This window comes from Nelusetta ayraudi, unplaced genomic scaffold, assembly GCF_046127955.1.
Source record: "Nelusetta ayraudi isolate G7.1 ecotype Tasmania unplaced genomic scaffold, CSIRO-AGI_Nayr_v1 ptg000011l, whole genome shotgun sequence".
Classification (NCBI taxonomy): Eukaryota; Metazoa; Chordata; class Actinopteri; order Tetraodontiformes; family Monacanthidae; genus Nelusetta; species Nelusetta ayraudi.
The window spans coordinates 21939382-21957555 of record NW_027466061.1 but is presented as its reverse complement, the minus strand read 5'-3'; the positions used below and the strand labels follow the sequence as shown (position 1 = coordinate 21957555).

General features: G+C 40.6%; 1 protein-coding gene across 2 annotated transcripts in view; it reads left to right on the top strand.

The window, feature by feature from the left end:
* LOC142885471 (netrin-G1-like) overlaps window positions 1-18174 on the top strand; it is a 64846-nt gene that overhangs the window by 43987 nt on the left and 2685 nt on the right. For both annotated transcript variants that reach the window (XM_076021944.1, XM_076021943.1), the window contains exons 4-6: window positions 4674-4846; window positions 8932-8958; window positions 11726-11770. In XM_076021944.1, coding sequence (XP_075878059.1) covers window positions 4674-4846; window positions 8932-8958; window positions 11726-11770 — 245 coding nt within the window. The remainder of the gene's footprint in view (window positions 1-4673; window positions 4847-8931; window positions 8959-11725; window positions 11771-18174) is intronic.

Sequence of the window (18174 nt, the reverse complement as noted above, 5' to 3'; positions counted from 1 at the left end):
TTTACATTGATTTACATTGATGAGCGTTAATGCAATATATTAGCAATGTACCTCAGTGCCCTTATTGTGACTTTAGTTTCCTTTAAGATTTTGAAGTAACCCTGCAATGCAGCAAGGGTCACTGAGACAGCGATGGCAACTTTGCAACTTTGTGTCTAGATCTGGAAACCTTCCAGAGGCCTTTTGTTAACTTAAATTGTCCAAAGAGAATCATCACCAATTCAGCCATGACTCTGATCTGTAGAGGAATTTTGGCAACTCTAAGAAGCAACAAGGTTTGAGGATTTTCACAAGCAGCCAAAGTGTTTTATATATATACATATATATATATACATATATATATACATATATATGTATATATATATATATATATATATACATATATATATATACATATATATATATATATATATATATATATATATATATATATATACATACATATCAAGTTTTGCTTTGTCTGACTAGTTCTCTTATTAGATAATCAATTGGTTAAATTGTGATACGTAATAAAACAAAGTTAACAACAAATGATTTCACAATAATGCCACTTAAATTTTGTTCTCTTATCAGTGACAAAAGCAGAGCACAACTGCTGGAAGCTGAGATTAAAAAGCCACAAATGAACACAAAGAGGTGAGATGAATTAATAGAAGGATTAGTATGGTTGCTCCAGTTGCCTTAGTATAATCGGAACTAGAGGGCACGTTCACATTGAAAGAACAGCAGGAACAGGACTACATGATGGTTTTGCTGGCCTCGGCAAGAGTTTAGTTTGACGCTATTGTTCAGTTTTGATTGAATCCACTTTGGATGTAATAGACAAAACATTTGTCCATGGCACCTTACAAAGATTTTTTCTTCGGGATCCAGCAGATATTCAGACGACGCTCCATCTGGCTCCCAAGGTTAATTTTTTATAATGTTGAAACTCAAGAATGAACAGAAGAAGAGGAAAAGTGGTTCTGTCAGCCCATCCACTCTACAAATTCCATGCTCCTTTCCGATTTTGAATCAGACATGTTAAAAGCTGTCATGAGCGAGACAAGCCGTGTTAGACACGGTGAGCCTGTCACTACGGTGCCAAGCAGCCAGGAGAAAGCAAGGTTAGGCAGCAGCGGGAGAAGATGACACAGGACACTGTTGCTGTCTGCTCCAGAATATCAACATGGACAAGACCCTCACCCTGCCTTGCCTCACCGTGGGGACCGGCTCATTGTTACATTTTAGCATGCAAATTTATTTAATGAAAAAAAGAACCGGAATCTGTATTGCATTATTCACTAAGTGCGGAATACATTTTGGCCTTCTTTTAATGTGAGGATTAAAGGAGATCATCTCCAGGAAGGTCATGACAACATTTATAATTACACGAGGCCTTAAGTCTGCCTCAGTGAATGTGAAAGCACCGGACATGCTGCCTATTTCTTATATTGAACCTTCTAGACAGTTTTGATTTTTGTCATTTCATCAGAGCCATGTTGATCCAAACTGGCAATCCAGCTGGAGAAGTCAACATGCCAACAAGATGCCTTTACCGTGTCAATCTGTGAAACAGACCATTGAAGTCCTTTAGAAAGGGGACGGCCATTCACCAAAAAAATTGAATGTTGATTGGACGACCTTGTTAGTCACATGTCACGCGTGTTTGTAACAGCACTGTGCTGGCAATCGGTGGCTCCTCTCTCCTGCAAGATTTGAGATTTTTCTCCTGCTATAAACCTCTGGTTTAATAAAGTAGATGTTATCTCTTTATAAATGCTAAAATTCCCAACCATACATGCCTGGATGTAGTAGACAGCCTTTACTGAGCTCTCTTGTCTGAAATTTCTACAGGCAGTATTGTGCTGTTATGGGTTTTTTGTTTGTTTGTTTGTTTGTTTGTTTTATTTACATAAACGTTCCAACTAAAATTAACGGTTTCCTCGGTTTGTCTATAAAGCTCTTTTCTGGAGAAACATTGTTGATAGCAGTTGGACGGTCACATGTTTGGTCACGTATGGTCACATGTTTGACTTGGAAAAAGGTAGAAGTTTCCATTGTTCTCTATCTATTAAAAGGTCATTAAAACTTTACAAAGTAAAGCCTATGCATCAGGGCTGGTTCAAAGAGCTGGACATGAGTATTCCCCTGCGTGCCGGGGACTGGGGACAGAAAATTATTTCAACGTGACAATGCCAGCGGCAAAAGCATCACATCCCACAGCTCCAACTCCATCAGTGGGCTACCTGCACCGGCTGAGCCCGACGATCCAAATTCTGCCGCTTTTTAATTAAGTGGAAGGTCAAATTTCACTGCTCTTTACTTGAGGGAGCCGCCGCTGTCTGGAAGGGAGCTGCAGCGAGTCATTAATTTTATGATGCAAGGCCTTTAATTGATTTAAAAGTTAAGGACTGGGGAATGCGTGGCAAGAAGGAAAAGCTGTGGTGCTGTGTGGCATTCATTTCATTTTGGATGTTGAGAGAGGCCGGAGCAAGAGAGCAGCTGCTTTATTCCTTCACACAATATATTTTTATCTGGTGTATAACCTTACTTAATACTGAGATTGGAGAACTTTCTGTTCTTCTGATGCAAAGCTATCGCAGTGGACAATAACAAGACTTTTTTTTAGCATCCAAGAAAACATACTTACATTGTACGTAGTGGCTATTAATATGATGTCAATACAATGTATTTCTTCTCAGGATTGGCTTTTACATCATGTATGTTGTGCTTTCTTTTTTTAGTTGGGTTCCTTATTTATTTGGAAGTAAAATGTTTGCACTTTTTGACAAGGGAATGCTGTCAAACAATGGCAAAAAACTACTGAATTAAAGCTATCTACAGTGTCTATATTTGTAGTGGCACATTAAAACACTAATTATTATTTTTCATTATCATTACTATTATTTATTATTGATGCTTCCTTTTCAGAAAAAGAAGAGTTTTAGAAAGTAAGAAAAGACATCACGTAATCTAATATGCATCAAACTCCCCTTTAACAAAGAAAGTTTAAATACAGTAATGTTTGCCTTTTCATCTACCAACCTGTATTTTTGTGCAGATGTTCGCTCACCTGTTTATTAATCATGACAGATATAGTTCTTTACACTTTATTCAGAGATGGTGTTTGTGCTATCACACAAATGTACACAACCACAGAAGTGTATTTAGCTGTATGAATGCCAATCCATGTATTAATAATAATTACACCTTACACATTAAATACACCTACTTGTCTGAGTTATTGCTCGTGTAATTTGGTTTCCAAAAGCATTTTGCAAAAAGGCATTAGAAATACATTCAAACATGAGGAAAAAAGACATTTTAAAAAAAGGAATACTGGATTTGAAACAAATGTGAGTCATATTTGGTGGCGGTGGGATATCTGAAAAGCGTCAAACATAATTCACAAGCTTGGACTGGTGCTTATCAGTGAAACAGAAAAGACTGTGGTTTCCTTTCAGTCCAGCAGTTATCTATCAGTAACACAGGATGTCACAGGAGGGCCAGGAAGTCAATTAGAAGGGACGTTTTGAGACTCCTGCTGTCATTATTCTGTCTCATGTTCACCGGCAATTGGAGGCCATACGGATACCCGGCCTCTTCGGCTCGAATGGGAGAGATTTTCCCTCGGAAGTGCTTTGTAAAAACAAACATAGTCTCCATGTGAAACCTTGAGCCACTCGAGCCCCCAAGGAGGGGTCGCGTGTCAGATCCACTCGATGGTTCCCAACTGTTTCCCCAACCGACCCCGAGAAGACCCGGCTGTAACCTTTTACCCTCTGAGGAGGGAAATCAAACACAGGGAATCGTATTTTGCAAGAGAAGTGCCACTGTGTTTGAAACTGAATATGTGGGCATGAAAACAAACACAGCCTGTCTGCCTCTGAAAGAGATCTTCACTGGGAGTAAACAGGTCTAAGGGAAATGGAAAGGAATAAAAACCCAAACGGGGTGCATCCCTGGAAGGTGCATTTTGCTCACTGTTCCCTCGCATAAATGAAACTCAAACTGCGGCCGACACGTCTCTTCCCAGCGTGCTCAGAAATACGAGCGCTCTTGCTCCATGTGGTCAGGAAGAAAGGGTGGGGGTTTTTTTTGGTGTTTTTTTTTTTTTTTTTTTGGTCGAGTGCTGGGAGCCGTCAGCCCGTTTTCTCCTCTCCTGTCAGCGGCGTCTGTCAGGTCTGCCATAGTTCTGTCTAATAAAGCCGCTCTGTCGACCAGTCGGGCTTCCAGCCCGAAGGCTCCCTCACCGCATAACACAGCAACTTTGAAGGCAAAAGAAAGAGAATTCTCATGCTGTGCTGCTTTTCTCTTTGTGCCATCATCTCTATCAGATCCCTGTTTTGTCCTCAATTAGTAAATCTTACAGAGTGCCTTTCCTTCGGCTCTCAGAGTGCCTTCATTCACATTCGCCGTTCTCTCCGCAGGGGCAGATACAAATGAGGCCTTGTTTTTTTAAAGGCGAGCATAATGAATCTTTGTGGAGGCACGGCTTCCAGTCAGATAACCCGCCTGGATTTCAATCAAGCAGTGTAAAAAAAATAATAAAATTTTAAAAAAAATTCAAAAGCGCAAATAAACGCAGTGAGGGTGGAAAAAAAATTGTGAATTCACCCCGGAGGGTATTGATTCTGCGGATACAGAATGATGCCTATTCATGTCTCCGTCATCTGTCTTCTCTGTCTCAGGTGCAAGTGCAACCTGCACGCCAACAGCTGCGTGTTCGACAAGGGGAAGCTGGGCTGCGAGTGCGAGCACAACACCACAGGGTCAGACTGCAGCCGTTGCAAGAAGCACTACCATGGAAGAGCCTGGAGTGTGGGCTCCTACCTCCCCATACCCAAAGGAACGGCAAATATATGTAAGTGCATTACTTATTAAAACGCATGGAGGCAGGATTTTGAGAATGATTAACGAGACAAAGAAAAATTGGTCTGGATTTCTTTTCGGAAGAGCCCGTACTGAGTATGTGGAAATATGTATTGAAATTATCACCACAGTCTCTATCCACATAGTGACACATAGCAAAAAGGAAAGGGAAAACTATCCCTAATGGTTTTCAAAGATGCAGGTGGTCCTGATAACTACTGATAACTATATAACACAAACTGTTGCCCACTATAACCTTTTGCAAAAGTCAGGTCCCCGTCCATTTGAGGAAGCCTTTGGCAGCAGATTTCTTTGAACGATGTTTGTATTTGCATTCATTGGCTGATTTATTTTTCAATGAATCAAAACTTTGGACGAAAAATCAATACTTAAAAACGTTCTCGATGTAATCTGCAGATTTGGATTCCATTCAGATTTGTGAGAGTCCAGTGTGAGTCTTGATTGTGTGAAATAACAAGGATGATCTCTTGACGACAAGACAGTCGTAGGTTTTTACAAAGACACATTACACATTACACATTAGATTGTGTCTTTGTGGTGTGAAAAACATTTTTTTTTTAACTAAGAGTATAATACTCAAGGTTCTGCCCGTGAGCTTTGGAACACAATTTTCAATAACACATTTTTTGAATAACAATTATTTTTATTTTCTTTGCTATTTAACCCAGGCTGTATTTTATCCATTCATCATGGATCTTAGCTTACCAACAGCATCACCTTGACCATTTCACCTTTGAAACAGCAGATGCTTAAGCGTGTTGGATATTTATTTTTATTTTTTTGGGGGGGGGCCTGGTCACATGTTGACCTCGGAGGCAAGAAGTTCTCGTTTGCATTATTCCTATTATAATCTTGGATGGGAGTCGAGCCACATTTATCAGATCCCATGCCTGAGGCTGGGGGCTCATTGCCTCTATAAATCTAATACGGGCACTCTGGGCCGTGGCGGTGGAGGCCAGGCGGGGCCAGATGGTGGGAAGATCTCGCCCTCCGGTCCTGCGTTTACACTGATTCAGCCTTACAGTCAGCGGCACTCTGCTGGGAACTGACGGGGAGCACGGGGAGGTTTAGATGCTCACTTTGATTGCCTGGCCTGCCTGAATTCTCAGACGTGGTGCTGTGATTAGGTTTGTATACAGACATGATATTACTATTGATCTTGTGGTTTGGCATAAGCACGTTGGTGCAGCGAAGGACGTTTCTGCTCGCCAAACTTTGCACGGTAAAAGAAGCCGGTCTCGCTCTATGAGCGCGTGCGGGAGCGAGCCATGTGCAACACGTACTGGATGGAGTTTGGGAGCACTCGTGAACTCTGAGGAACTATTGCTGGATTTACCCGCGCACCTCCCATGTGATATGAGTCTCCCGGCAATGTGGCGCTCGCTGCCAGATTGACAGGCCTTTATTAAAAAATCCAATACTTGGCCGCATGTGCGCCGCACTGATGAAAGTGGGGTTCAGCCGTATCAAAAGCAATATTAGCAGCTGTTTGGCATTGGCATAAAATGCAATAATGTTGCACGTTGACGTGACGTAACTATATTGTTCCCCTCGGGGTGCTGAATGAACACTTTTGTCTTAAATCATTCTTATTTCTCTCATAAGTGAAGCCCAGGTGCTCGAACATGCCTTTATCCATTACTCGGTTCTAGTATTTCTGTGAGGATATTAAACACGCACCCCACCCACCCCCCCCCCCCCCCCCCCACCCCCCCCAAGTTTCAAGACAAATATGCTGAGTGTGCAGAATGTAATTATGGTTTAATAGCTTTCATCTGTCATCACGTCCTCCTCTTTAATCATGGGAGTCATTTATTTCACAAGTAGGAACAGGGTGTGTTCCATTACATATTCAAATCTCCACTCCCAGATATATGGACATACATGACCCTTCCTCTAATAAATCAGAGAGCCGAAAATGGAGCCTGCTGCTGCTATGGGCCATGGCTGTCAGCGGCGTGCGTTGACTGAGAGTGAGTCAAATCCAAGGCTTCCTGAAAAGAGGCGGGAGAAAAATCTTTAAGCCGCCTGCGGAGCAGAAGAGGAATCACTTTGAGAATTATGTTGACAGTCCACTTTGCAGGGGTGCGTCAACTCATCTTGTGCTCCAGAGCGGGTTCACAGGTTAAGAAGGACTGGAGTCGAGAGTTTGATCAGACTGTAGAATGTGTTTTGGCTTCAAAGGCCGATATTGTTTGCCCTCCATTTCTATCACACCGATGCTTATAGGGATTGCAGGTCCCTCCCTTGCGCTGTTGCACATTGGAGCTGAAAAGGCAAACTGCTCCTGCTGCAGCTGCTGCTGCTGTGCTTGCCAGCAATTGTTGTGATACCCTTAAAGTGGTGATGAATAGATGGTTTTTGCAGACAATAGGGGATTACTAGACAAGTTAGATATATAATGGACAACACCCAGGGACGGAATAAAATACCCCGTGAACTCATCACGTGGGATGATTTGTCAAATCATCACTTGAAATTAACCAAAAGATTAAAGTGCAATATTACCAGTACTTGGGTTTTTTTTTTTTTTTATTCCCTTTACTGTTAGTTTGTGGAGGGTATTACTCCTCATACCAGAGGCTTTACAGTGTGATTGTCTTTTTCTGATGATGACTTGCGGGATTTCGAGTTAAAGGTGTGGTTCAACATTTTGGCAAATTCACTTACTGCCTTTACCCAGGGAGAGCAGATACACAAGCTGATCAGCAAACACAATACAATCTCATATATTGTATATTCATATATATATATATATATATATATATATATATATATATATATATATATATATATATATATATATATATATATAGATAGATAGATATATATAAATACATATATATATATATATATAGATATAGATATACAAAATATATATATATATATATATATATATGTATATATATATATATATATATATATATATATATATATATATATATATATATAGATAGATATAGATATATACATATTAATTATTATAATTAATATAATAATTATATATAATTAATAATGTAACATGACAGGTTAGTTGTTTTCATGGCAAATGCAAAGCCGGAACTACATTCCAGTCATACTGTGGCTGCTGGGCAGAGTGATTTTAAACGTGCATGTTTAGCGTAGCTACTCCTGTCATCAAAACAATGTGTTTGTTGACAAGAAGCCAACCAATCTGATTATGACAGACTTGATGGACAGCTGTGATCATTACTTTAGCAACCAAGACCCACTCTACCTCCCAAATATACTTTATCATATATAATTTGTATAATAACATGTAACATTCATAATTATGCATCATAAATGAATTAAGAGTAGCAGCGTGTTCAGTGTTACTCAGGTCTCAGATATACTCTGGGACAAACAAATCATGTTCTTTTTGTCAAATCAAAGTAAAGGCACTTACCTTAACTTAACAGTCATGTAATAGATTTTCCTCACAGTGCCTTTTAAACATTAGCCAGCTTTTCCTGTATCAAGGCGGGAGGAAATTCCAAAGGAAAGTTATTTCATAATGATTGTACAACACAGCAAGGGCCAGAGTGTGTACAATGGGGTGTCACTGTGACACATCTTGCAACACCGGTGTATTTTATACTTTCCTGTCGACCACACAGCAGAATGAACAGGTTCATACCCAATTCTCCAGCCCAGAGTTCTGAACAGAACACAAATTTACTGCTGGGTAAAATTTTCTTTACTGATTTTAACTTGTAAGAAACATATACAGGAAAAATTGACAGAGTTCAAACAAGCATGAAAACCTCAATGTTACTGATTACACTGGTTATGAACCCACTAATTTATCGCTCCACCCTGTGAGCGTCAAATTCATAATTCAGCATTGACATTTCATCAAGGCGAGATCTGTTATTATCATCAGGAGACGCTGGCTGCTGGGCTGTGTGCCGGTCAGAGCCAAGTCTGCGGTTCATCAGTGTGCACGGTTGAGAGTGTTGTTGCTCTTGACCCTCCAGTGTGTGTCGTCTTGCAGATACGAATGGCAGCATTCCCACCGCAGTTAAAGCTTGTTGTCTCTGCTCTTTTCCGCAGGTATTCCCAGCAATCACGGACCAGTGCGTAAGTTGACCAATGCGTTTGTTTGCGTATTTGTGTTTTATTTTGTCAGGCCCCACCACCTCCCCACTAATGATTAACATTTGTCTGACTGACTGTGTGTGAGAACTTGTGGCACACATTGCCATTATCTATCATGTTTTCCAAGCTGAGAAACAATCCCCAAACAAGCACAGTGGAGCGTTTTCTCCATGACGTTTATTTCAAAGCAAATTCATTTCATTAAGAAATCCATTTTATTTAAATTGTTGTAGCCATTTTTATTTCCAAATCAAATCATATTCTATTTGTTGCTTTTATTTTATTTTTTTCACATTGTACTGTCAATCATATACTTTTTTTTTTTTTTTTTAATTATGCATGGTAATAATATATTTCATAGACACTTTGGGGATTATAACACAACAGATTAAGGAATTAGGGATGATTTATTCTTTACTCTAACATAAGTGCTATTGCATAATGCAATTATTTCATTTACTTCCTGCTCACACATGCTGAGAGTTAAACTTCTTCAATTTTGCTTACACTTTGGCTATCAACCGGGGAAAAAAATATACAATCTGCAACTTAACGATATGAACAACAATAAATTAAAGAACTTCATATTCCTAAATTGAAATATAAATCCCAAAGTTTTCTAATTTTGAGTGCCACTGCTGTCACACCTGCAGTTGGGCAGTATTGATGGATGGATGTATAAACAGCTGAAAGCTTGAAAGGTACAACTAAAGTTTTTTCAACACATTTTTAAGGCTATGCAGAATATCATCATTTGTATGGAATTGTCTCAGCTAGAATTGTTACATAAAATCATGTTGTATGGGACTGCGTGTCCATGATTCTGCAGGACAAAAAAGAACCACATTTAAAAGGTGAAAGAAAAAGGAAGTCAGTCTTTAGATCCTGGGTGTGTCCAGCGTTTCCAGAGACGTACGCTTAGAGAGCGCAGTTGTTGGCAGATGTCCAGGTCATATCCAGTTTAATTTCACATATAAAGAAGGCCTAATTCTGATCTGACAGAATCCGTCTTCAGGTGGTTCTTCCTTTTTTGCACCTTTGAGTTACAGTTCTGATCTGCGCCATTTGGGAGTGGATAAAAAGCATCTGAATTGGGTCAGCTGCATCGGTGGGTGGGTGCGTGTGTGTGTGTGTGTGTGATATATACCCAAACCCTCAGTGTCTCCGTGCAGTTACCAAAGGATGCAGTTTAAAGGGGCAATAAGCAACTTGTCACTGGCAGAGAGCGCATCTTAGCGTAGCATGTAAACCAAAAGAAAAGAGGCTTCAGAGCCCCCACCTCCTCACACTTCTGACCCCCACCCCTCACAACAGTCTCTAAGCTAGCAAGGAACGAACACCCAGTTAGCAAGCGAGGAAATTGTGAAGTGACAAAGTAAGTATATAAACATATAACTGTGTCACTGTCAAGTAAATGAGCTGGATATGCTAATTTTAGCTAAAACTATACTGTATATAAGCTTAAATCTGGAGGGCCACCTTCTGTTACTACAACTCCTGCCTGTCTCCGACATGGAAAACTTTTTGTTTACTTTTATTTATCCATTGCCAGTCCAAATAAAACTAAGGCACTTGCATATTGGTATTATTGAGGTCTGTCGCTGTTGTTGGTCTCCTTGGAAACACAACATTGTAACAAGTCTTATAATAGAAGGGACCTCTCCAGATTTAGGGTTATATATGGCATAAATTTAGTTTAGTTTTTTTGGCATAAATTTGTTTGGATGTGTTTTCTGGAGTTACAGCGTTGCTTTATGATATCTATTGCAGTAGTAGGGCAATTGTTGCAATGGGAAGGAGGAGGCGGGGATTCACATGCACACGGAGCCCTTCTGGCTGTGTAAACAAAAGGATAGAAAGGGTACAATATCAACAGACAGACAGTGACGCTCTGCCACATAAAGAATAACACCACTAGAACACAATTTCTTATTATCTTATATCCATGATATAAAATTTCTTATTGCAACCCTTTAAAGGTTGATTGGAGGGTCAAACTTTAAATCTTCCATTTGCATAGTGATTGAAACCAACCTAAGGAATTTTTCTCCCAAACACCCTGATAAACTGAGGCAGATTCGGCCGTAGCTCGACATGAATGGCACAAGCATCTCCGCGACCCACATCACCAAGAGGCAATAAAGCGAAGGCTTAGTGCTTCTCCCACAGATGGCTGCCACGTCTTTGTGGAATTCAGGCACGTGGGCCGCGTGGCAACGCTTCCCCATCTCACAATCTGGAGTCGGAACGTGTAGCTAAGAAATACCTTTTCGAACAATGTACCACGCTCTGCGAGATGTGATATGGAATGCAACCGCATTGAAGGCGCCGCGGTAAAACACATAGCAAATCATCTGGCAGATGTGGGAAGGTTCCTGATCTCTCCGCAGTTGCACAGAAAATGTTTGCCCAACAGCGGAGAAAAAGGAAGAGCGATTCCCTTTTTTTTTCCCCCGAGCGTGTTGGAAATCACCACGCATCCCTTTCACACTTTGATGCCTCAAGGTGACTCATATGTGACTCAACAATATGCCATATGCACATGTCTTTGTCTTACAGTGGGTTCACTCATTAAGTCGCATGCGAGCTACTTTACATTTATACAGTCACGTGGCAGCGTCACGGGATAATGAGCCCTGATTGGGAACGCCATGAGAGCGACTGTACTGTGCGTGCATGCATGACGAGCGCACAGCATGAGCCGTACGACAACAAGATGGAACCTCTAACCTGTTCTGTTTCTACGCAGATCGAGCAAATGCCTCATCCCTCGGCGTGGCAAATCGCAACCAAGGTAGGCTTGTGGGCTTTTAACTTCAGCATGGCATCAATTATTCATACAGAGAAATCATTTGTTGTTGAGTGACAGCTGCAATGTACAATACATAGCGCGCAGCATTGAATGAGTTGTGTTTTTCTTGTGTTTTCGTTGATCCAAACTTAAACACAATGCCGGCACCGAGAAGGCAGTTTTTTTTTGTTTGTTTGTTTTTTTATCATGGGAACACTGGCGGAGATGGACCACATGCCTCTTGATCACAGAGCCCACGGCCTCCTAACCCCTCCGCTCCTGCCCTCTTTTAAATACCCGTGGTGCACTCTCAGGGTGCGCCCTTTGTGCCGTGTTCACAGGGCAACAACAAAAAAATAAGTAAAAGAAAGGAGGGGAAGGAGAGCGAAGGAGAGAAGCAGCTCCGGGGAGGGTTATGTAGATTGATCTCCAGCCATCTTCAGTTAATCCTCAGGCCCAGATATCCTGTGTTGTGAGCACTGCATCTGCGCCACTGATCTCGGGGGGTGGAGGAAAAAAAAAATTAAAAAGAGAGAGAGAGAGAGAGAGAAGACTATCAGGATTTACACAATCAAGAGGAGGCCATTTTTTCCCTCACTTTCCTCAGGACTCCAGGAGCGAGGGAACAAGATGCGCCGGCAGAATAATACAGCGTTTGCATGCAGTCAGAGGTGAAGAGAAAAGTGGTTCGTGCACCGCAGATTACAAGCAGTTCGGCTTTGTACTTGATATCAGCATCATTAGCATATAAAGTGTCAAAACACAGCGTCGGTCCGAGCCATAACAAGTACGGTACATGAAAACCTTGTACTGCATTTGCCGCAACTACATTGACAGTTTTGGTGTGCTCGTAAAATATTTCCCTAGAAATGTTTTTAGCGCCATGTCAACGAGTCCGCAAATGGGAAATTGTCTCAAATCACAAAATGAAGCATGGCGTTGGGCTGCAACTCTGTGTGTATATATATATATATATATATATATATATATATATATATATATATATATATATATATATTTTTTTTTTTTTTTTTTTTTTTTTTACATATATATATATTTTTTTTCATCTGTCTCATTTACTCCAATGTAGTTTCACAGCATCGACATGATTCATGATAACGCCGTGACAGGCAGTTCCTCGTGCCAAACTTGTAGGTGGGTGATAGAAATGGAGCCATTTTACATCTTTGGGAGAAGCCTCTCTGCCACTGCCAAGTGCTGCACAGCTGACAGTCTGTATTGAACTCCGGAGCCTGGAGTCATACCTAATGATGGAGGCTTCATGTTAATATGATAACAGGAGGCTGAGCGCAGGTTTCAGCTTACCCTGACATCACGGCAAAAGATATCGATTGGGTGTAATTGAAGCAATGCTATTCTGTCTCAAAGCATATAATTAGCAGATCCTGTATCTGAAAACTGTCTCGGCCAATGGTTAATTGCACCGCTGGATCCATAGTTATAAAAGCTTTTTAACATTTTCAAATGAATCACCATGAAAATGATTTTTTTTTTTTTTTTCCCTCTGCCTCCTTCTCCCTGCAATTGAATTAAGGCACCACTTTCTCTCTTGGAGCTTTCTGCGTAAAACTCATCCAGTAATCAGATGTGTGAAAAAGGTTGCTTGGATGTCCTTCTTCTTGTCATGATACATCTCTGACAAAAGGACTGACAGGTGCCCTGGTGCTGAACCTTCCTTTGTGATTTTGAGCCTCAGATCGCAGCGATATGTGCTGCATCTTGGAGGAGTTCACTGAGATGAGACGATTGAGGATCTGAAGGAAGTCACATATGAATGTCCAGAATGTCCAGTGAACATCATGAAATTCAATCTCGCGCCCTTCTTTCAGTGAATTGGCGCTTTTGAACTCTTTGAACTCTTCTTTATTTCTGTTTTGACGCTCTGGTTGAGCGTGAAGTTCGACACGTTGCTTTGGATCCAAGTGTGCCACAGAGCCGACATAACAGTCAAATGGCCTTAATATCACAGGTCTGACACAAGTGTGAGCAGCACATTTATCTCAGAGGGAGTTGCACCACTGCTTTGGCATGGTTGGAGTTGCTGCGTTCACACTAGCCGCCGGCACAAGTCCCAAAGTGACTGATGTTGAGGTAAAGGTGATTTTATAGAAAACACTTATTTGAGCTTTTCATTTATACATTTATTTATTTTCAAGTGGTTGTTGACGTAAAAAAAAACAATTTCACAATAAAATGTGTTTGTTCTCTTGCTCATTAGGGAAATGCCACCCTGATCAGTCAATATTGTTATCACTTTATATGTCTCCCCATCATTTAAGTGAATGTCAATAGGTTTCAAACAAAACATAATCAATTATAAATAGAAACAAAGGAGACTGGAGCCATTTGAATGATTTTCCAGAGGCTCAGTCGCTGCAAGAGCTTTACTCTCTGAGTGACAGAGGACAACTCAGCAGGGCCCCGTGACTCCACAAAGACACTGCAGGCTTAAGCTTCTGGAAAAAAAGGGGGGCCTAATTGGACTGCTTTTAGAAAGACAATGGTCCTGAGGGTTCGCTGGAAGACTTGCAGATTATCCTCCTGCCACGGGCAACAAAGTTAATGTGCAGACCAGGCGAAGGGGACTCAGCCAATCCCGTGCAATGTTTCCTTCTTTCTTTCTTTTTAACTGAAACACATGAAGCAGGTGTTTTCCATTAGGCTGGATTTAGGGAGCTGACATGATTGTTTGCAGTGTGGACGGAGCACCATTAGTGACTGAAACCACACAGGACAGAGAGACAGCACTGTCAGATGCAGTACATTTGTAACTATTGTAAAATATGACAATACAAGATATGCAGGCACACATTCAGGCCACTAAAAGGAGAACATTACATGGAATAAATATCAATTGTAAATAGATGAGGAAAATGGACTGTTGTTGCTGTCGTTTTCTGGTTACAAATGTAGTTTTAACTTGTGACTTGCTGAAGCTGTTTCTACGCAGTCATCTACTGTTTGACTAATGAGAAGTTCCTCATTACAAATGTCTTAATGTGCAAAAGGAAATCATTTTTCTTATCATTTTAACATTATCCATCCATCCATCTTCTATACCCGCTTATTCCTCTTCAGGGTCACAGGGGTCTGCTGGAGCCTCTCCCAGCTGTCTTAGGGCGAAGGCAGGGGACACCCTGGACAAGTCACCAGTTCATCGCAGGGCCACATAGAAACAAACAACCATTCACACTCACATGCACACCTATGGACAATTTAGAATATTCAATTGACCTCACATGCATGTTTTTGGACTATGGGAGGAAGCCGGAGAACCTGGAAAGAACCCACGCAGACACAGGGAGAACATGCAAACTCCACACAGAAAAGTCCCAGGCCCGGAATCGAACCCACAACCTTCTTGCTGTGAGGCGGCAGCGATAGCCACTGCGCCACCGTGTCGCCCCAATTTTAACATTATTCTTAAATCAATTTTTTAAATCATTTTATAAACATACAAAACATAAACATCTTACCTAACTGTTAACAGAAACATCTTTGGCTCCAATTTACCCTAAAACTGATTCTTTTTTTTTTTAATTGATGATTAAAAATGATCTTCTTATATCTCCTATCGACACTACAGCAGGCACGTTTTAAACCCTATAAGCCCAAAGGGGTTTATGTAGCTAAGTCCTGGAATTAGCTTGTTAGCAGCCTCTGACGACACTAAAACTCCATCAAGGTGTTTGTTAATGGTGTGAAGTATCCACAATTGCAGACTGGGTTTTTGAAGTTATGAACAGAGAACTGTTTCTGAACACGTCTCCCTGAACTCACTTGAAGACTTGTTCAATATGGGACACATCTAAGGAGGGAAATAGGTGCCCGTACCTGAAGACAGTCCAGCTGGAATCAAATTGTCCCCTAATACTGTTTCTCTTCTACGGCTAAGCTAGTCAAAGTACTGTAGAAAGCTTTAAACAGACAGAGAGAAAGTGCTCGAACGCCTGATATCACCCTCCAATAGACCCACTGATAGTAACGGTATAAATCATAGAACTAATTCCACTCACATCTGTTTCACAGCTATAATACTGCCTCTAATTACGAAAGCAATCAAAACGAATTCATCACTTGCGTTGGCACCATAAATTTGTTCTCTTGCTCTGCACTAATTTCCCCTTTGAAGAAAGATTAATAGAAAGAAAAAGTTGATCTAATTTGAAATTTGATATGTTGATCAGTTTGTTTGTTTGCTTTTGTTGGCTCATCTTAAGGCAGACCTAATAAAGCTGTTCAGGAAATAATAATTTTGTGTCAATATATTATTATATCTACTAGGAAATTGCATATGGGAGCTTTATTGTGCCGGCTCCTGAATCAGAGAGCTGTGACTTCAGGCCAGACTCATTATTTTGCTGAACATTCACTGAGAGAGAACAACCCATGCAACACAAGCTTCAGAACCTGCTGCGTCATTGTGTATGACTCAAGGAACAGATAGTTTGCTAGTTAGCTAGTCGCTAGCAGTTATCAATCTTTATCAATCGTTTTTTTTGCCCTTTTCCTAACTGTTCCACTTCTTCATTCAAATGTAAACATGATTGTTGTGTAATTTTGTCATGAAAAATGCCAACAAAAAAAATAAATTAACTGAATTGAACTTAACTGAGATACTCAAGGTGGAATGTCCTTCACCAATGACTGGATTTTTGTTGTCTACAATACGAGAACAGGAACGCTACATTACACAAAATGCAATATTAATGCTTTTTCAATCAGTTTTGGAAAGAGCAATAAATATTTGTGGGGTTTACACAGAGGTCCATGTCCATGTTACTGAAAAGCATGTGTGAAAAATGTCATTACTATTCATGCTGGGAGAGATATCCAGTTATGCTGAAATCTCTAGGCAAATATTACCTCTTCCAGAATTTCACCTCTGCTAGCAGAGGGGCTTCCTGGGATAATGAAGTTGTGAGGTTTTGTCTGGAAATGTGTATATCAGCTTACGCAGTCCTAATTAAACTAGCAACACAAATAAAGGCTCAGGAGCCACTCAATCGGTTCAGCCGTGTGCGCCGTCATCTCCCTATAACGTGGTTTTGAGTGTTTTATTGTAAGGTTAATATGGGAGGACAACATAACCATCATTACAGCAACCTGATATTTGCTTATTTGCATATCAAAAGGGACAGAAGCGAGGCAGAGCCAGGTATCCATCCCATGTCTGCACCTCTGTCTGCTCTTGAGCGCCTTTGTACAAGAGGGAAGCAGAATGTAATTCTCCTGTCATGCAGAGGAGGTCTCCTTCACAATGCACTGGCACGCCTTGTTTCACTGATCATTCATTTCTCCTCAGCACTGCCACTGTTCTATTTTGCTCTTTTCTCATGCCAGGATTATTGGCTTCTTTTGGTTCATCCTATAAATAGCCGAAAAAAATGTGAATGGTGATGTTTTATTGGGGATTTTAAAGGGTTTGAGGCTTCTCTTTTGTTTTTATTTTTTTAATGTCCTTTATTTAACCCCTCATAGGGCACTCGGTGAAATGATTGACTTCAGTTTTAGACTACATCAGACAGTAAAAGCAGTTTTCATACAGTTCCTCACCCATTTAAGTTTTGTTTTATATCATTATTATTATTAGTAGTAGTAGTAGTAGTAGTAGTAGTATTTGAATGCAATGTAATGGAACATAATCTTAAAATTCAAAGGACTTTCATTTCCTTTTTGACATCAATACATGAGCAATGATGTTTCAACCGTCAAACATGACACAATGTAGAAACGTCAGCAAGTCGCCACATGCAACCAAGAAGCAAAACAACCTAAACCTCCACATGTGAGAGAAAAAAACAGTCCATCTTGTATTTAGAATTAAATTTGTATGTGTAATAATATACCTGCATAAAAGACCAAATATGGTTCCTCGTCCTATATAACCAGGAGAGACTAATTGGGATTTAAATTGTCTTTCCCAAGAGTGACCTGGGCCGTGATAAGCAGCAGGGCGATTGACAGGATGTCTACAGACACACAGTACGCAAACAATACACCTGAAGACACAGTAAAATGAAGAACCAACATCAGAAATCAATCAAAATTCTCTTCTAAACCAATATTTATCATGTTTTTTAAATAATATTTAGGTGCCTCCCATTTGCCTTGCAAGTCAGAAATCGTCACCAATTTCAATGTCACATGTGGTTGGTCGGGAAAGCGGCACACACACGTCTGTTGTTATCGCTAACAAAAGCTGGCAACGTCAGTCTGCACATGAAGGCGCAAAAAAACAAACTGAATTCAGCACCGCACAAACGTTCAGCATGATTCTGTTTAATGCCACAAAACAGATCTAGCAGCTAATAAATCCTTTAATGGGCAGCTGTCACTCAGTGTTGATGTAGACGGCCATCGTCCAGCGTCTGGACTCTCAGGGT